The sequence below is a fragment of the Rhea americana genome, unplaced genomic scaffold, assembly GCF_003343005.1.
Source record: "Rhea americana isolate MKP2758 unplaced genomic scaffold, rheAme1 scaffold_183, whole genome shotgun sequence".
NCBI lineage: Eukaryota > Metazoa > Chordata > Aves > Rheiformes > Rheidae > Rhea > Rhea americana.
The window spans coordinates 1,685,456-1,707,001 of record NW_028185961.1 but is presented as its reverse complement, the minus strand read 5'-3'; the positions used below and the strand labels follow the sequence as shown (position 1 = coordinate 1,707,001).

The window sequence follows — 21,546 nt, the reverse complement described above, 5'->3', positions numbered from 1 at the left end:
AAAAAAAAAAAAAAAAAAAAAAAAAAAAAAAAGAAAAAAGAAAAAAAAAAGAAGAAGAAGTAGTGGGGGATTCAGCATTTCTTCCCTAAAAACAAAATCTTGTTTACGTAAAGCCTAAGGGATGAGCGAGATAGCTTGACACAATGAAGTGATGAAGGCGGGCTGACGGAAAATAGTCAGTCATAAACCAGTAGGAGAAACATCTGACATACTGTAAAGAATACACGTACTCTTTTTATTTGTTTTTAAATCATGAAAAGCAGACACCTGGGGTGGGGGGATGGGGGAAACAAGTGATCACAAAATGTTTCATAGCTTTATGAATCAAAAACAACTGCCAAAATACTACCTTCCAATTGCCTGTTCTCAAGCAAAACTTTGCTCAGCTGCCTGGTAACTGGAACATTTCTGTACCACTGATGACAGGGACCTCATATTTGATCACCTTCTTTCTCTACCTTCYCCTACAAAATGCAAAACAAGCCAGGAAAAAGCACATGTTCTGCCCATACTGACTCTATCAGGTTTAAATGCAAGCTTGTACTCCAAGACTTTCTTGAAATGCCTAACACTGTATACCAGGTCCATAATTCAGCGACGAACAGATGAGGAGACAATTTCTTTCGCAAAGAGAGAAGTTTGCATTTTCAGGTAATTCTGATGCAAATGAGGTGAAAATATTACTAACAGCTAGATCATCATTCTGTGCCCACATTGATATAATACTGCATTCAACTAAATTGCAGTTAGCTGCATCAAGAAGTTAACGGGCACATGAGCTGTTAGTCCCAGGGTCAAGGCCACTTCTGCCGTCGCACCACTGCATCGATGKGTTTTATGGTGCGGTTAATTTGCTCTCAGATTTGCGTAAAGGGTGGGACAGTAGGATGCTGCACARGCAAACCAAGTTGTCAGAGACTGCTCAGCTCATTACCGACACACRGTGGGACACAGACATCCCAGTCTCGTATCACTGTAGAAAGGACCTAGAGTTCAAAGCTGGGGAATAAGTAAAGGCATTCGAAAGGGATAGAAACACAACTCAGAAAGCAATTAAGCGTAAGAGCATCTCCTTTCTTCAGGAATCTGGAAGCAATTCTGGAAAGGAAAAAGTCAAGCAAGTTTCCCCTTGAAAGGCACAAGTCACAGGGCTCGCCTATAATCATATTAAAAAAAGCTAGGAACTACTATTACAATATAGAATTCCCTCGCTTGCTAGTACRGAAAGAAATAGTATTTTGATGCTCAACATTAAACCTTCCTTGAAAAAAAGTATTTTTCTCATTCACCCTCATGACATGAGCAACACTGCAACGCTACTGAAGAAAGCGCCAAAGAGATTACTTCATTTAACTTAGACCTACATACGCAGCAAATAACTCAAGGACTCTAGGTTACAAAGGCTATTGAATAATATATGCTCAATTGTCAAACATGCTCACCTTTCCATCATAACGTTTCACAATGAACTGATCCAGGCCCAGGTCTGAAAGAGGAAAAAAAAAAGATAGTTAAAAAAAAAAAGCTTTTAAAAACGTAAAAGTTRCATTTCCAGGGACTTCAGCTTGTGTGGGGATTAGAAAGTCAGATGTATTAGCTGAACAGTAACATTGCTAGAAACTACAAGGAGAGAGGGGAAAAAAATTAACTGCTTTGATCTCATACACTGCATTTTATCATGAAAGGCAAACAACTCATAGCATGAGGCACGGAAATTTCCTTCCAGCAGGGACTACAGCAGCATAATACCTAGCATGTCTCAGAGGGACTGAAACACCTGCCCAGCCAGAAAAATGAAGAATTGCTCCCCAAATCAATTGGTAAGTCTCCAAACAAATCCAAAAAGCTTGCTCATATTTTAATATAAGTGTGCTTGCAATAGTCAAATTATAAAGTCGCAGCAGCATTCGTAAGAACGTGAATGCTTGAGCTAGAGAAATTGTTTTGCGATGGTACAAGAGATAAAATTTGGTAATAAATCTCCCTCCYTGCCTTCTCTTAAAAGATCTTTCTATCTCTAAGGGAAAAAGCCAGATACCAAAAAACCCACCTGCATTTGCAGAGTTAAGGAACAAACCCCTCAGCCTCACCAGCCACATCCAGAAGGCTGCACATACGCTGATGAACACACAGATAGGCAGGGTGACAGATAGGCAGGGTGACAGAAATATTCAGAAAGACTAGTTATTTGTGCTTGGCAATACAAAGCCAGAAAGGTGCTTTCTGAAAGGAGATGAGGCAGAACTCAAACAGAGCTCTTCCGATCGCTCTGGAGCTTCGCGCTTTCCGCACGAGGTGGGGAAAAGAGGGGAAGAGGGGTATGACTGGGGGAGACCAGAAAGCAGCAGAGGAGCCAAGAGTAGCAGATTACCAAAAAGCGATAGAATTGGCCAAAGGAAGACACGCCAGCAAGACGAGCAGTTTTGAACATAGGAGAAWTTTCTTCTGAGCTGGGGTTCAAGTCAGTCTCATTCACTTAGGTGTGGAGCTACCTGTTTTCACGTTCTTCCTCAAATGCCACCGTATGTGAGCAGAAGAAAAACCCCAAACACCCAAGTAACCAGAGAGGATTCCTGCCAGGGACAGAGCAATGGACCACGACATACTTCCATAGCTTTTTTGTATCTGCATCTGAACAGTCATCCTAGATGCTGAAGCCGCCAGGCCTAYGAGCCTGGAGCATTGCATAATTAGCTGAAAATTTTGCTTACAACCACAGCAGTTACTACAGAAACATTTCCATCACTACCTTAAGTTTCAGAAATACCAAGTTACATCAGACCCCTTCAACACAACCATACTTGAAGAGAAGCAAATCCGTAATCTTGCTTTATGCCTATCTCCCAGATAGGGGAGAAGCGATTATGAAAATGCAGCACAAAGTTCTCACATCCTTTGCTGCATTTTTTCATGTCGTTGAATTGGCATGTGCTGAAACACAACTTCACATGCTAAGACACTGCAAATACAAGCATACTGATTCACATCAGCACTTTATGTTCAGCCTCTCTCCCAGTTATGCACATCGTTACCCCATCTTCCTTAATGCATTAACTAAGCTGCCCGTTTAAGTCTATCGACAAAATTTCCCTTACAATAGCTCCCAACAGAATAAACTAATTCAAAACCTGTGAAAGTTAAGCCAAGAAAAGCATTTACATGTTCTAGGCATACAGAGTTTTAGTCAGTTCATTGTACTTCTCCCAGCAGAGTTTATTTTTTTCTGGTCTTAACTATGCATTTTTCGACAAATCTTTTTAATATTAAAAGGTGACAAAAGGAACCAAAGAAGAGGGACTGTTGCCTGATGCTTGTGTTTTTCTTTCTTTGCATTAAGTCAGTCAGTCAAAAGGATTTTCCTCAAAGACTTCTACAACAGGAACTCAGCGCTTGCGTGGACACAATTGCCGTTATGAGAACCAGCAAAATGGAAACGCTGCAAAAAACAGCAAGGCAATTGAATCGGAATAAGTAAAGGAACGAAGGCTACTTATAATAYATTTGGTATTGAAAGGGAGCATGCAGAGTTAAGGCTACCACGGGACCGTCTGTGCATCATACCTGAACTCGACTCAGAACAGATAGCCAGTGGCTGGGCTAGCACTGAAGAGCTCCAAGAATGCAAGCCAACAGGCAGGTTTTAGAGTAAAAAGAACTCYTCCACCCTTCAGGACAAAGCAGGAGCTGACATCCTCGCAGAATCAGATTAAAGGATTTCCTCCAAGACAGACTACAAGGAAAACCAGAAATGATTTCAGGAGCTATAGAGCAACGGAGCAGCTTCGCAGACCTCCACGGGACCGCTGTGTCTCACAGCTTAACTTTCAATACTGCTGTTTTTTCCTCAAACCACCTGAAGCACGAACAGGGGAGCAAAAGGCAGGAGCACTGCCGCAGAGCAGCTCAGGAAGACGTGGCACCGTTGTTAAGCGTTGTTTCAGATTAGATTGACACCGCTCCATCACAGAAAACACTAAAAAGAGACCTCAATTTTTAATTCAAGGGAAAGCACTTTCACAGCACTGCAAAAATAAGAATGTTTTAAAATAAACCTAAATGACTTATTCTCACTGCCTGCTACTCTAGGGAAAAGARGCAGTTGAAGGAGACGTACTTGGTGCGTTTACCCTCTTCGCTTTGGGGGAGAAAGGATGTCCTACAGACAAGGAAATACTCATGCAAGGGAGGACAAAAAACAACGCAACCACCACCTCGCTGCTACTGTTGTTCAGCTCTACTTAAAATCTAAAGGTAATTCCACTGATGAATGGAAGTGTACATGCCACAGATCCACTCAGAGCTAGCTAATAACTACACAGGATATTGTTAAACCCTTCAYACTGTCCTGAAAAATAAAGGCAGTTTTTTAGACACTTTTTTTGTTAAATATTTCCAAGAGGATGATTACATTATGCCAAAAAAAAAGAGAGAGAGAGAGAGAAAGAGTTGAGATCAATGAGAATATATAATGATTTCCTCTGGGTTGTCAATAGTTTTCCAGTGAGATGGAATAACCTTTTCAACTCTCTTCAGATGTTATATCTTTGTCAGATTTTTCACATTATTTACGTAATGTTTATGCATTATCTCCCTTTCCCCCCCGCCCCCAGCTGGTTGATACACAACACAGACTCCTTTCTYGCAAGCAGATGAGCTAAAGGACTAATTACCAAGACTAAATGAGAGCCTGCTAAGCACATGCAGTGCATTACAGGAGCATACAGCATTGAAACTGCCTGTCCAAATCTGTAATCCAGATTCCAAACTGGTAGGAAGAACTATTTAATCTCTAAGTAAATAACAATCTCAGGCTTGTGTTGAAGTTGTGCCCTTTGAGGAACTGTTCAGTTCAAGTCTTCTCCTCCTCCAACAGACAAGTTATTACCTCTACAACACGCACATCAGGCGCGCCATCCCATCATCTACACCAGCAGTCCTCATGCAATCACCAAAAGAAACGTACATAAGTGCATACCTGAAAGCACCTCTTCCTCTTCACCATTCAATTTCTAGGCTATTAAACAAGGTATAACAACCTTGTATATAACACTGATAACCTTCTCCTAGGAATGAAGAAATTACACAAAAAGGAAACAAATAAAAAAAATAATCACACACTAGGTTTTGCAAAGGACTCCCAGGAGGCAAACGCTCCTGCAGGAATGGAAACCCAGGTTATCATTTGCACTCAAGCATGCGAATGGTTACCTCAAGGGGAAAAGAGGAAGAAAAAAAATATATATATACATCAAGCTCCCAGGGAAGTAACTCTTAAGACAACCGAGTTTGCTGAACTACAGCSAGCTCTGCATCCTCATGAAAGCCACTGTAATGCACAAGAGTTCCCTGAATCACTGCACATCCTCACTGCCCACTTCCCCTGAAGGCCAGAAACAAGGGTTTGCACTCGTGAGAGGCAGTGTAAGTCCACCGGTATCGCTTTTCTTGCTGGTAGCCCTTACGTAGCCTTCAGCTGAAACCCCCAGGCAGAGCCTTTGAAATCCTGCAGTGCAGTCTCAGAGGGGTCTCCCTCCAAGAGGGCTACTTAAACCAGAACAGTTAACTATCATTCTTAGGTCAGCCAGCTCATATCATAACTAGGCTTACTATTTCAAAATTTCAGGACAGGCTCCAATTTGTTCTGCATAACAGCTTCAGTATTTAATTAGAAACGGACACTGTCACAAGTGAGAAGAAAAATAAAGTTGATACAAAATACCAAATGCCTCTCAAACTTCCCTTGGATTCCAGCTTCAGCTAAGGAGCTGCTTCCCAAGTTGCTGCTAGCRAATTCCAGCAAGTATTCTCCAACCAAATGATAGCTCAATGAACTCATTTGGGGTCCTAACCTATCCTCCCCAYTTGGAGAGCTAATCACCAAGTTACTTCCCCATCTCACTAGTAAACTATGTTCTTCCCCTGAAGACCTCTCCAACAGATGTATTTGGGGAAGAACACAGAAATAAGCCTCTGTCAACAGGAAGAATTTTCTACATAGGTTAAAAAAAAAAAAAAGACTGTCAGTAGCAAGCTGGAATGCAAATTCTGTGTTTCTGGTTTCCCTCTGGGTCCTAAATACCCCAGCTGCACGCTTTGTGTAAATTTAGGGATTTACGCAAATCCACTTGCACAAATCCAGCGAGTTCTTCTCCTTCCCCACAGAGGCTGGGCTGGCATTTGCTTGTCACAGCTCAGGACTGCTAGTTCTACAGAAGATCACATTGATATTTTATAACTCTAATTCAAAATAACAAACATTACTCATAATGTAGTAATTCAGAACCCAGCTTGTGTTCAACTGCTCACCAAGTGCACACATGAAAAACAACCATCTGAAAAACTGGAATTAAGCTACCTAGTGGGTATAACGCCTTTCCCCTCTCTGCCCTCACAATTTTAAGGACTGYCTTCCAGTTATGGGATCACAGCTATCACATATCCCCTCAAATATCCACATGGGAGCATTTTGCAATTGTGCAAATTACATACCAAGTGAATTTACGTTCAGAGTCTACTGCAGGAAGACACGGCAGCCTCTGGCTTTCAGAGGCTGGGCATTCAGAGAGGAACCAGTCACGTACAGAAACCACATGCTGTATCTAATGGTCCTGGCTGGGTTTCACAGTCTTTTTCTGCAAACTGGTTAGCTTTAGGCCAAGTAAGCCAGATACCATACAGCAATACTTCCAGTTGCACAGGCACAGTAAGTGCTCTAAGGTCCCTTTGATGTGTCCCCCTCAGAGGATTTTTGAAGGTCTCCTCACACACATCAAAACCATTTAGGAGACCTGCAGGAACATGAAGCAAATGGAGACAATTGGGGGACTTACACAAAAAAAAAATATATATATATATTACCACCTAGCCAGAGTATTAGCCCAGGTGCACCCCATGATGATCTTTCCACAATCCTGCAAGTTAAACAAAACAAATGGAGGAGCAGCGGACAGCCTGTGAATGCAAATAGTCCTATAATAGCTTTGCAGCACAAACCTACCCCCAATTWCTACCCATTAAAACCTTCTATGTTGACACTACTGCAGAAAGAAATTCGTCATGGCCAAGTTAAGCGTTACCCAATCTAGCTCGCACGACTACAGCGGGGTTACACCGCTGCCTCRAGGTGGTTTCCGAGGCAGGTTTGGGCTGAGGCTGACGCACGGGCCAGGCACGCGGCAGCCCGGGCGCAGGGCGTACCCTCCGCCACCGCATACCCGAGTCGTGACGCTGCAGGAAAGCGGCCCCGGCATTCCCCTGCCGAGCGCAAATAACCAAAGCTTGAGGCGTGGGCAGGGACAGCAGGTGCCAACCGCCTACAAACGTCCGCAGAGCGGACCGGACACGGGTCCAGACGCAGATTGTCATCAGTGAGTAAAAACAATTAAACAAATGTGAAATATAAAAATAAACCAGCCAGCAGGCTTAGTCATGCTGCAAGTTCTGGTTTTAAATTCACCCATATCTCCTTCATTACCAGTTTTAAAAACATTTGGGAATGAGGTTATGGGTGGTATGTCTTCACTACAGTRTTAACGGTTTTACTCTTCTAATACTTGCTATGTTTTTAAAAATCGTTTAGCATGACTGCCATGATCCATAGCACTCCCAAGAAACAACGTCTACCACGCYGACTTTAAGCAAATCCACGCTAGCAATGTTTGCTGGTTTGAGACTTGATCTGGGCAAGACACAAGGAYGCCTGCACTAGCTGCTTTGCCTGCTGAGGGGAAACCAGGACCAGATTTCCATGCAGTGCCGCTTTGAGAGTACCTGTTATCTTCCTCACCCACAGGCTGCRTTGTGCCACTGACTTGCAGCCTTCGCAGGTATTTAAAGGTCCRGCCACACAGGCTTCTCAGGGCCACTGCAGGTGCTCATCTAGCCAGAATAATAATAGCTGCATTAAAAAGTTAGTGGCTTGTAACACTGACACACTATTACGCATTATTCATCTTTACTTATCTCTAAAGTATTCATTTTCTTTACACTTCTCGAAATATTATCTATGTGCACTTTAAATGTACCAAGCACATATATTGCACAGAAGTAGTAGAACAATCAGATATCTTACAGTTCATGATAGGACATGATTTTTATTTTTAAGCAGGCTGACAAAAAGTAACTTGCATAGGAAGACTCCAACTCAACCAGTGCTACTGCTTCTGAAAAATAACTCAAGGTGCTTTAGATATTTAAGATAAAATACCATACAATTCCAGCACCTACAGCCATTGTCTTCTGTTTGTTGCTCAAAATATCCCAGCACTGAAGWTGAGAACATGTAATTYTTAAAAAGAAAAAACAAACTATTTTCAGGACTTGATAAAAAGCTTCATTTTGATTCACAAGCATGTTTTAACATTAATGACAGGATTGTTTTCTCTCCCCTCCGTATATACTTCATATTGTTGTTTTGTAAGTACAAGTATACATGATATTTATTTAGCAGCTGTCAAATAGATCAAAACAGTTTCACAGCTCATACATAAACCACGCTCTCAAAAAAGGTAACACTTGGGGGCTGAGGTTCTTCAAAGCTTGAAGAGAATTTTGACAGAAATCTGCTTCATACTTTGAGACACATTGCAAGCGTACAAAACGTGACTTCACCACATTTCACCCCAAATAGAACACACATGCGCGCACACACACACACACAATCTTCCCACCAACCTCTTCGCAAACATTCAGGACACAGGTTTCCAGACCAGAGAAGTCAGCGATCGCTCTCCGGTTTGCTGCCTGCCTCCCTGCAGAAGTACCAAAATTGCCGTGTTTCATCCCAAACCTCAGGGAATTTGCAGCAGCTGGAGAGGCGAGTCCTGGGCTAGCCAGCTGCATCACAGCTCAAACCAGCAACGCAAACAGGGCTGCCAGGAACCCTCGCTTTCAAAGGTATTCCTYGCCAAAGCATCCACCTTCTACATGTTTGTGACAGTTATTAAAACACTTCAACTTAAAAGTAATCTTGCAATAGCAAAGCAAGAGAGGGCTTTCTTGCATATTTTCAAGGGCTTGTAATCAAAGAAGTCTATTAACATAAAATAGCATTTCACTGCACCGCGGGAAGATTTGGGCATACTGTTAATTTTGGTTTGGGGGCCGGGAGACAGAATAGATAGCTTCCAGGGGTGCTTTATAGCCCTAACAGTCCTGGATGCAAAACTCCCAAGAAGTCAGCACTGACTGTACTGCAACCAACACTTAGGGATATGAGATACAGCCACTATTTGGCCACACTGTGCTGCTGTGAGTCAACTGGTTACAAACCAGCCTAGACATGCTGCAGGTTCCTGTTGGAGTGGTGAGTGTGGCTCCAGCTCAGTCGCGTTAGTGGCTCTCTGCCTTGTGGCACTCCTTTTTGCATATTATCAYGCTGCTATGAAGTGTGGCTTGAGAACACCACCCATCTTCATCACCAGAGTGCCCCAGGCACTAATCAGCTAGCAGGCCCCTTTCTGTGCTCAGCACTATACTTGCTTGCAAAAAACTAAGCAAGCAGAGACTGCAGTTTTTGCCCTTAGTTGCATCTTTTTCTCCATTTACTACACACACACACACACACACACACACTTACTTTCTGGTTGTTTTTCATTAGGTGTTATTGATCTCACAAAATCCTGCGGTGTCATGAAAACCTCCGATTCACCATGCTCATTTATTACTTTCAAAGTTGCAAAGTATCTGAAGATTTTGTCTGGTGTGGAGTAGGCTCTGATCCTGTTTTCATATTCCATCACCTGTAAATAAAATTTAACYAATATTAGACATCTAGAGGTTCTCCCTCCACATCTAACTTGGCAGTTGTAGCTAGGACCGTGAAGGTTTTGCCATATTACAACCAAGTCGTACCTGCAACAGCAGCACAATACTCRTAAGAGGCAATACTGGAAGCATCAAATGTCACATTAATCCTATAAAATTGGGAACATCTCCTGATGTCATGGGATTAAGAACAAACGCTAAGATTCTTTATTACTGTTAAGTTGCTATTCTTCATTATAGCAGAAAAGGGGAAAAGAAATGAAAATCCCTTTAAACACAAGTCCTAAAAATTGGCATCATCAAATCTGTGAATCTAAGGAACCTCRACATTTTTAAACCTACTTCATAGTGTTGAAGGGTCTGGGTCACGACTAATAAATGAATTAGCAGGCAGTAAGCTACCTTGGAGAACCAGAAAGGAACTTGACATTTGGGCTGAACCTTGGAAAAAATTACTTAGAGCCACAGCTGGCCACTCAGTCCACCCAGTCTCACTTTTTCCTCTTTTCTATCACGTTTTCACAGAATTGTCAGTATTCTATACTTAGTCCTCTTCTACAATTTGCCATTTGCTAGCTCTACCAGCAGAGATTGTTTTGCACCTATAACTATTTCCCCCAAAACAGAAAGCTGGAGTTCACTAAAGAGTAGAAAGCTTTAAAAAACAAAATCACAATATAAGGCCACAAAAAAAGGAAAAGGCACAAGATTAGACCTACACTTCATTATGTATTAGAGCAAAAGTCTTTCCTCATTARTTTTTATTTCTACATTATCACACACAATGTTTAGTAGTCTATAAYGTACTCAAAACCTTCAGTACTACTGGCCAAGAGCCACATTAACATAAAAAAGTACTTCTGAGAGAGGAGCAGGCAAGATCAAGGATACTGCCAAAGCATCTGTAGATCATCTGTCTCTTTGTTCCTATTTCAGCCTTGTGCTTTAATTTGAACAACTTTTCCACCCTGATATTTATCAAAAACAACCACCTCTCTAGGTCTTCATTTTCCTAGGATAACGCAAGCCAAAGGCTTGTTCCCACCCAAAACGTAGGTCAGTAGAATAACTAAAGAAAGCCAAGCCCCTCTCCTCTGCCCTTCTGCTTCTGCCRTTTAGCCTTCTGCTGCTGGCAACCCCTGGGTAAGTAACATCCGGCAGAAAGTGCCACCCCGGTGCAAGGAATGGCATTGATACGGCATTGTCGTTACTAGAAGCATTCTTCCCAATGCATCTGAGCATCGCCATAGCTTTTTCACARCTGAGCACATCAGGAACACAGATGTCCTTCGGGCAACCAATACATTCAGCTGCCTCTCCGCTTCAGCCCTCTGCCAATTTTCACTGCTAGTCACTTCTGTCACCAGCCTCTGCCCTTAGAGCCAGACTTCATCCGATTTCTATTGCTTCAGTCCAGGCAGCCCTCTGAAGATAAAGGCACTGGATCTAGGGCAGGTATTTTACTGCAAAATTACAATTACTGCAGCTTAGCTGATGAACAGTAAGTGGCAACATACCCCTTCACAGCTCTTCCCAGCTGCAGCACTGCTCATGACTTCATTTAAAGCATTCACCACACTAGTGGTAACTCATTAGGCCAAAGTGATGTTTTCACTTGTGATTGTAAGCCTACCTCTAACTCTTTCCTGTATGTCCTCATTCACAGCAAAAAAAAAAAAAATAAATAAATAAAAAATCCAACTTTGTCAGCCAAAAGCATAATTAAATGCTCTTTGCTTGAAGCAAGAGCTGTGTACAACCAGAGTATCAAAGCCAGGACTGGAACCAAGAGCAGACACTGCAGCACATCTACTAGTAACTCTCTCCATCCCTCTAACACCCCTTTCAAAATAGCCTGCTTCAGTGGTCCTTCCTAGCTGAAATGCTCATCTGCCAGAGACTTTGTATAGTTATCCTGATTTTTCAAGCTCGAGGAATGATTTCTTGCAGGGCACTATCAAAACACTTTGCATCAGCCCAGGGTAAGTTGCACCACTTTTACTCAACCACTCAGTGACTGCACCAGAGACATTAGCCTGACACTTCTGGCAGCAAAACCACATTGCATTTTATCCCATTCAACTTGCCACCCGTGATTGATCTTCTCTCCATCTCCAATTTAAGACCTTGCTAAGATGCTACTGATGAACCTGCTGCTGTCTGGCGCTTTTCCTCTACTCATTTCTGGAATATGGGTATTGCAGTTGGTCCTCTTCAACCGGAGGTACAGAGTCCAGACAGCTTCACTGAGACTCCTCCCCACTGCAGCACTAACTTCACTGCTATTTCTTCYTTACCTTGAGCTTGACATAACACAGGCCCCTATTTGATTCATGTTAAGCAGTCTACATTTTGCTTTGACTTTGGACACAGCAAGTTTCCAATACCCCTTCTTTGGGCTCCCTCTGCACCCTCAAGCCCTTGACAGTCATTCCCAGCAGAAGCAGCAAAGCATCCATTTACCATGTGGGCTTTTCCTAGGTTGTTTACCACCTCCAATCTTCTGCACAAGCACACTGCAAAAGGAAAAGCTTCCTTGGGTCTATGCCAGGCACTTATGACGATACAGCTATGAATACACGGTTCTAGAACGGAGAGGGGCAATTTGGCTTCCAAAGCAACATGACACAGCTCGCAGAAGCCTAACAAAGTCACAGGCTAAAACAGTGTCTCCTGCCTCTGCCGGCAGCACAGTTACTATGCACAGTAAGTCTGCAAACACCAGAGGTCTGTCCCCACGGCCTGTGGTTTTGTAAGAAGTCTAAGAATAGTTTCAGATTTCCATTCCTCYAACAAAAATAGTAAAACGCCTTTGCAAAAAGAGGATTTAAGAGCGCAGCAGCAGAACTGACAAATTGATCTTGCATCAAGCCACAGAGTAGCAGACAAAGTGGGAAATGAAGCGTTTTTAAGTCAAATTAATATCATAGTTAAGGTTTGCTGTGTATGACAAAAATAGAACTAAACTAGCCTAGCAACTCCATGAAAGCTTAAATCCACCTCTCTGAACTCATTCAGGTATAAGGAACCGGTGTTGCCTGTTAAATGATTTGAGGTTCAGATTCTGAAACGAACGTGATAACGCAGCAACGCATCTGCCCAAAGTTCAGTGGGAGGCAGAAACGCTTGTTTCTATTCTCTGCAGTCTTTCAAGTTCTAGCAATTGGCAATCACACACACCAAAGGACAAACACATGCCAAAAAGTGTTGAGAAATGATAGTCCTGTATAACTCAAAATCCTAGACCTAAAGGGCAGAACCTTAAAAAAAGATTTATTCAGTATCCAGKAGGCTGTCCTCACCACAGATTAGATCACATTTCCTCAAACTTTGCAATAAATCAATGAGCAAACGCAGCAATATATTTTCCTCTTTTGCTCACAGCTCAGCTCGCAATTACCTCAATTTCGCTAACATGATCTCATCAACCGACAYGCAAATACGTTACAGCCCTTCCCTCTGTAAGGGCTGAGCTGAGCACAAAGCCGAAACAAAGGAGGAGCGAGTGAGGCCCTGCAAACCTGAGCCACCATTTACTCAGGACTGGCTGCTAAACAGGAAACGGGCAGTTAACACGGGTGCCCTWGTCTCACCCTACGGATGGTCCTTTCCAGTGTAGACATGGAAGGGCACTTGCTCCACTTCTGTCAATGCAGGGGGAGTGTATGTGCATGCACACGTGGGTATACRTATAAGGGCATTTGTAATGTTTTTCCCCTACTATTTCTAAACAATATCAGAACTTAAAAAAAAAAACAGAAGCACCAGTCCTCCATACAGTGAAGACCAGTCAGAAATTCTCACCCAGCTGCAGAAAGCTGCATCTTAGTGTAATCTGGGCTTCCCAGAACAATGTTACATGACTAAAACTGAAAAGCTACTTCTGATACGCATAAATGCAAGCATGTATCGGAGAAGACACACCAGTAAGTAATCCCTATTGCTACACACGACCGAAGCTACACTTGAGACAGCCCATGTTAAGGCTCAGGTTAAAAGCATGGAGGAAAAGAGAAAAATGTGTGTATGTATGTGTGTGTATATATACACACACACACACACACTTTATATATGTATAATATATATACAACACGTGTATGTGTGTATGTATATACACACATATAAGTGCATACATAAAAATGAAGCTCTAAACTAACATCTCAATCCACTCCCAGAGCATCACCAGGGCCTCTTTGGTGAGGCAGAACAGAACTTTCTAGCACACTGGCTTCACCACTGCACACCCTGGGCATACTAACAGCATAGATAAATTAGTATTCATTTTCGTTACTACTGTAACGCATACTGAAATGAAGTCTCTGCACAATTAACACTCGTAGCACAGCATACCTGCTAGGACCTAACAACCATCGCAAATAGATCTTGTTACAGCAGTCCAAATTCTTTTAGCAAATCAACTGACATGTCAGCCCACTCGCAGCATGCATTACCGATCATTAACCTTCAAACTATAAAAGCACTTGAACATTTTCCTCTTCTGCCCTATGCAGGCAGGACCTGTATATCATGTACACGACAGAGCACATGCCCTCGAACCAGCTACACGTGATGCCAGCATCAGCTCCCCCAGCCACTAAATGATTTCTAGTCCAGTTCCTCTCCATTGAGTCACTACCCAAAATAACACCAGCATGCTTAATTTATTATGCCACCACTCATCATCAGACTCATTAAAACCAAACACTGAGATAACAAACAAGTGGTAAAGTTAAACTTAACTGAAAGTGTTTTTTTTCAAGAAAAATACCACATCCTTTTCAATTAACTACATAGAAAGTTAGAAAGTGTTTTGTTGGGGGTTTCTTTAGGGGTTTTTTTTTTGTTTGTTTAATATCTAGAAGTGTCAGGAATTCCCTAGCTACTACTCATGACTGATTATGGGAGCAGCATATCCTGTGAGCACACCCGATTTCTGAGTCAGGAGCATGGATGGGGCACACCTTCCTCCATCATCAGAGCAAGGTGCATCCACCCATATCTCTCAGGATTACTCACTAGGGCAACCGGCAATTAAACACCAAGCCCACAACAGATGTACTCAAACATAGCAAAGAGAGCCCCGCACTTGAGACACTACTGGTCACAGCTTGCTTTAAATGGAGCAAAAGCAACCCCGGCATCAGGTTCAGCACACTCAACAGCAGCGCAGGAAGGAAAGAGCTCGGATGGTGAGGCTTGTGTTCTAGTATCCAAAATAAAAGCCCACACCTGCAAGCAAATGCTCCCAGGCTTCTGTAGCCAGGAGCAACCGGCCAAGAAAAGCAAAAACCAGTCTTTGCACTAGCTATATCAAAGGGTTTTTTGTTTAAGGAAAAAAGAAACACATACTAGTACTGTGCCTGAGCGTCCATCACATCTTTGCTCTTTGCAACCTGCCTCCATCTACTGACACTAAAAAACACGCTTTTCTTGAGCGGTACCAATAACAAATTTTGCTGATGCTGTCAGAGTACCTAACAGCTAATTGCCAGGAAAATTAAGCAAAAAGGAGGATGCAGACACCCTGAACAATTCCAAACATCTCAACCTAGGATCTTTCAACACAGCTTCACTGAATTTCCCATCAAAATGTCACAGTAGGGAAAGTCTGTAGCTCAAAATATCACAAGACAAATTTAACCAAACTGTCATCTAATTTAACCAAGACCAGAACATGATTCAGCAACTTCAAAACAAAACATCTCTTTAGCTTTTATGAAAAGCTATTAAAACAACTAAATATATGACTATCCACAATTTAACAACTAATGAGATGCAGCCTCTTAGATATGGACTTAAAATGACTACCAAAAGCAAATTATACAAGAGGAATTGTGAAGAATACACACTTCCATTCCATACTTCAGCACTGCAAAGATACTAAATCAAACAGGCCAATAAAACCAACATCCAGACAGGTTAAAAAAAAAAAAAGTGCTGTCTGCCAACTCTCAACCACAAGTCTCTTCAGATCAAGTTGTACATCTTGTAATAACAATAGTTACAGATAGTACCAAACTAGTCAGATAATTCTGAAGAGCCCAAAGCTCTTGAGACTACCCAGCACKGAAGGTGAGTCACAAGCTGACAACACAAATCATTACTCAAGCTTTCCTCCTCTAGAAAATTTGTCTGATACAAGAATTGAATAGGCATAGGATTAAAGACAGAAACACGGCAAACCAAAACGAGGGAGGGAAAAAAAAAATGTATTCCAATGACTGATTTATAGAATAATTAAGAAAGGGAAATAAAAGTTACTCCTTCACTACCATTCTCCCTTCCACACTTGCCCTCTACTACTTTCTTCACATGCGGTCTGTTTGTCTGTAAATGAATGAACTTCCACACAGATACAGGCTACACACTCAAAATGGTTTTAAAAACAACTATTATATTTATTCCCTGGTTTGCATTCATCACTTTAATAGACATCAAGATAAGAGGCTTGATTTCTCAGATATCCACTTTGCAGATATCCARCTAGAGGTGCTCTAAGGGCTCCTCATTTCAGAGGACCAGCGCACCATGTTTTCCAAAAAGCAGATTTCTACCTAGAGAAACTCAAGGTAGATTCCCAAAAGAGCAAGRCCCTTTTAGAAAATAAGGCAAGAACTGACCAAAAGCCAGACTTGGAACATGTGCTTGCATGAAACATTCTGCAAATTTTACCCATCTTTCACTGCAGTGCAACCACTGCAGTATAACACGGCCAGCTTTCATACCTTACGATCCCTGAACCCTGAACGCTTCTTCTTCTTCCCTTCTGGCAGAGCCTCCTCATTGCCTGAGGCTACAGCCTTCCYGCTGTCATTGGTGCTGCTCTCCTCCTCCTCCTGGTGCTTCACCTTCTCACTTGGGTCTGCCCTTGGATCGTGTTTTACAGATGAGTCTTCCGCATAGGCCCTGCAAGAAGCAAGAGGAAAACACCAATTTAAAAGATTAGAGCTTTATCAGTCAGAGCTGTTAAAGAAAGCCATGCAAGGCTCTCCACAAACAAAGTTCAGTGTGAAGGACTGCAGAGCAAAAGCAAAAATGTTGGAGACCTCCAAGGAATATTATATGCTGCTTCCTGTTTCTTTGATCAAGTTTTACACATATACACACACAGAGAGAGACTAAGAGTTAGCTTTTTTTTAAAAAAAAAAAAAAAAAACAGCTGAAAGCCATCAGGACACATCGCTGAACGAATGATCATACCTTCTCCTAAAAGCTAGACAGGCAAGATTCACCTTGGGAAGCACACACTATAGCCAGCTCTAGCTTTAAATTCTAACATCCCTCAATAAAAATCTAGTACTGAGGGAAACTTGCTTTACTGTCAGCACTGCAGGATTCAGAACGAGTAGCCTCTAACTCCCAGCACATTTTATTTACTTTCTCTCTCCACCAAGTGACAGGCTGAGTTGTAGTCCACAGCCACCACCCTCCTGTAGGTACCAACGCTGCAGGATTTGTTCATCGCCAAGCTGGAAATGCCCCTCTGGGCAAAGCAAAGGGCCTCCTCTCCTCGGGTCACAGATACGAGGACCTGCAGCAACAATTTGTAGACTAACTATTTGTAGACTAACTACTTAAAACTGCTTCGTCTCCCTGCCTAGCTGCTGAATAACCAACTGTCCACACACTAGTTAACTACAGAGCACACCAAGTCCATACGCCAAATGCCAGGGCAGTTCCTACATTTTACCTGCAAGGCAGTTTAAGACCATACACATGGAGATCCGTGAAGTTACAATCCTAAGGATACGTCAACATGTCACAACTAACGGCCTGAAGAAAGCGAGTACTTTAAAAGACCTGTCTGAAGCTTAAACTAAGCCAACCTGACTTTGCACTGCTGGTGAATGGTTTGGACTAACCAGRGCAATCACTGGCTTCTGCAGTTGGGTAGCGCTCGTTGCCGTGAGCCTTCTGATCAAGTTCCATGATTTGGGATTCACACTAGACAAGAACACMATTATTTATAACTGTGTTACTTTCTTCATAAAAGATTGCCTTAGGGGGGAAAACAAAACTAAAACAAAGTTTTGAAACAAGCTTTAAAGGAAAAGGGTATTCATATTTCATTTTATCAATCAGCTGGAAAACACAGATACGGTGTATGAAGTTAAAGAAGAGTATGTGCATGTCTCCCCAGCAATACACAGCTCCAGAGCAGTCTCAGCACATTGTACTTCAAGAAGAACATGAAGGCAGAGACTCCTTCAGTCATTTTTAAATGCTAYCAAAATAAGAGACAGCTCATTCCTCCTCAACACCCTATAACCCACTAAAAATTGGAGTACAGGATAGATTCAGAAGGGCTTAGAAGGGCTAATGAACTCATATCCTTCCATAGTACTGACAGGAAGGAAAAAGGAAGTAAGAACAAAAAGCTGACACTTTCCAGAGTAAACTCTGGGAGAGTATATGCTTAAGAACAGAATGGATCACGATGAATTAAAATTCACTTTTGTTCGTATTGTGACAACCAGTTCAGCACTTGACAACCACCATCAAGTGGCTGCAACTTGACAAGCTGCCAAAAACACTTTTTGAAGTATTCAGGTGCATTACCCCAACGCAACGGGGTTAAACAGTTCAGATTTCTCATTTGCACTGGGACAGATTATAACTACTAAATTGCAACGACTTAATTTAATAGAAGACAAATACTTGCTGAACAGCAGTACTAACGAAGCTTTTTCATACAAAAATGAAGTCCGACATGTCAGCCTTACCTTACAGGAAAGGTCCTTAGGGTTTATTTGCCAATGTACTTCTGTAAGACTTACGGCAAAGCAGTCGCTTTAGGACTTCCACTAAACCCAACTTGGTTCAATTTGAACATAAACTTGAGGGTTCAGACAGAGCAGATAAAGTGTCTACAYGCCCTGTTTCCATACAGTGAAATACAAGAATATTTCATGTGAGAACATGTTTAATTTTAACACACAACTTCAGAATCTTGGTTCAGACCACAGGTCCAACCGATGGGTTTCCGCATTCTTCCTCCAGGAGCATCTCAAGACCCAGAAGAGCCAGGCAGCCAGTCAGCCACTMGGAGCAGAAAGTCCAAGCTGGCACTTCCAAAGCCTCTTCTGAAAGTTTAATCAGCACTGGTACATGCTCACAAAGCTGCAGTGAACTGAAATATCAGCCAAAACCACAATAAACTGCTGCGAGCTAAGGCTACAACACCAGTGCTGACAAGAAAAGTCCTTCTGCAGGCAGAAAATCAGTCTTAAGCATCTCTAAGAAAATCTTAGGAGAAGGTCACCAAGACATAAAACCCRTTCAAAATCAATTGCTTATCTACACAACCAAGCTACACCATACAAAACATGTCAGAGAACACCGGTATCAGTAAGATTTGCTCCTGTTGCATGACAGTCAGCAAACTGGGGAAGGGACAGTTGAAACTCAAAATGAAAACAAAAAAAAAAAAAAGAAAAAAACCCACAAGAGTTTTCAGTAAGTCCTACGCATTCCTTTGATCCATCACGCTGTCAAGCTAGCAGGCTATAACCATGCAGGAATCCGTTTGTTGAATACAGTCTTTTTATCACCTCTAGTTTATCCAGGTAATCAGCGATGCTCTACAGACAGTCTTCTCTCCATATACAAAAAATGAGCTTTGAGAATAAAACAACAATTTGTAACCCACCTCTAAAACAAGTCAGATGGTTCTAAGACAGGGGAAAAAAAAAAAGAGTGATAAATTAAAGTTATGTTAAAACTGCAAGACTGGATCTCTTGGTCGAGTGGGGGCAGGACAAGAAGCAGAGATGTTTACAGACCTGACGGGGAAGAAACTTGCACTTTGGAGAAAGCAGCACACACGTGCACATGCTCACACACACACACGCACAGACTTCTTRATGTTAAGGACAGAAGTGTTGGAATCAGCCGCCTAGGAGGCTTTATTCTGTTACTGCCGTCTCCAYCACTAGCAGATTTCTAAAAATAGTGGGACAGCTGTCTGTCCAGAGAGGCTTCAATGCAACCAAGCCTGCCTTGGCAGCGGGCAGACAGCTAGATGACTTCTCCTACCCCCTCTCACCCTCCTCTGCTGCAGTCTAAGTCAGGCAGCAGCACCGCAACTCAGGCAGAGATGGACAGGCCACGACATGAGCCTCTCTGCTGCAAGCCTACTGAGGAGGACAGCCCTGAAGATAGTGAACCTGCACAGCTTTAGGTCAGTCTTCCCAGCTACCTCAGATTCCATGGGATAACAGAGCACTGCTCCTTAGAGATAACTCCCTGGCAGCTTGCAAAAAATAATTGCTTCGTGGAGGCCTTCAACCATAATGACACGCTGGAGGCATCCTACTGATGCTATTCTAATGCCCTCGTGAACTATAAATCCGTTAGCATTAATTTCTTAAGCCGGGAAATGCTGCTTACCTTTCCAAATAGAGCTCACCTTGAGTGGGGGAGAGGAACAGAGCACAGAGCTGCAGCTCTGACGGTAACTCGGATACAAGCAATCCTGACTCAGTTACATCCGTCGTGCACAAAAAGAATTGAGTTCAGAGCATTAAGCCTGCATTCTTCACCCCCCAAACATGCTGCTCACTTGAACTGCTGTTGATCCAAACTGCATTTAAGGCTGATCAGCTTAATAGCTTTTTCCTAACAAAATGACTGTTGCTTCCACTCACTGCTAGAACTCCCCTTGTCCTGCTCTGCATGCCCCTGGGCATGCAGAAAACCCAGCAATGTAAAGTAATCATACAAACAGCAAAGGTGACAGACAAAACGAGAAGTCCAAGATATCATAGCCATGTGAACTGGGTAGGCTCTCAGACAGCCCACAACTTGCATCCCATTCTTCATTCCTGATCCTCCCCCAAAGAGCAAGTTCATTACCCTTCGCTGCTTTCCATCACCAACATTTGTTTTCACGCTACAAAATGTCTCAGCAAGGTTGCTAGAATAAGAGCAGGTTGAGCAAGTCTCCTATTGTTTAAAAAAAAAGTTTCAGATGCCTTCAGTAAACACAGAACTGCACTTTTTACAATACTTCAGCCTTCGCGTGAACCTGACTTKTTCCAGACTGAAAATTCTGAGACAGGTCACAGACACAGACAAACAAGCCTGACTCAGAATGCCAGCTACCAGTGGCAGAAGAGCATCTTACTACATACTGGAAGACCATACTCAAGAGTCAGAAAGATGCCAAAACTGCTGAAAAAAGTGGGGGAAAACATCAACAGTTTTGCTTTAGAAGAAAGCAAAAGCCTGTAGAAATAAGGAAACGAGAACCAAAAAGATGAATGCAAACTGAAAGTACTCCAAACAAGTTAAAAGCAAGATACTGTACAAAACTGATAAGGGACACAAATACCCCAAGGCTGGGGTGATGACCAACAATAGCCTTTTTGTTGTCTGAGTTACCAAAACTAACAAGGAAAGCGTAACAAAAAAAAAATCAAGATTGTTTGTTACACTAGAAGTTAAAGAAGTATCATAAAGAGCAAGTGTTTACTTGGAATGTAATGTTTTATATGCCTATACTCTGGTTTCCTCAAGAGGCAGTGCCAACAGACTCTCTACTCAAATGGTAGCCAAGGTCTATATGCCACAGCAACACTATAGACATGCACTTTCTGTTCAGCAGCTCTGGGAAACCTTCAGGTATCTGAGGTTTGGCTTTATTACGAGTTGTCTCAGACTCTATGGAAAATCATTCATTACTGGCTATCCACTGATATTCAATAAGCCTTAACTTAGCGTTGTTAATATYTGAAAAGAAAACAGCCATCGGTATAGACCCGTTACGTAGCCCAAGACCGG

General features: G+C 42.4%; 1 protein-coding gene across 3 annotated transcripts in view; it reads right to left on the bottom strand.

Moving 5' to 3' along the window:
- MICU1 (mitochondrial calcium uptake 1) overlaps positions 1–21,546 on the bottom strand; it is a 120,890-nt gene that overhangs the window by 71,273 nt on the left and 28,071 nt on the right. For all 3 annotated transcript variants that reach the window (XM_085302047.1, XM_085302049.1, XM_085302048.1), the window contains exons 3-5: positions 16,491–16,671; positions 9,578–9,740; positions 1,443–1,486 (exon numbers count right to left, since the gene is read on the bottom strand). In XM_085302047.1, coding sequence (XP_085158173.1) covers positions 1,443–1,486; positions 9,578–9,740; positions 16,491–16,671 — 388 coding nt within the window. The remainder of the gene's footprint in view (positions 1–1,442; positions 1,487–9,577; positions 9,741–16,490; positions 16,672–21,546) is intronic.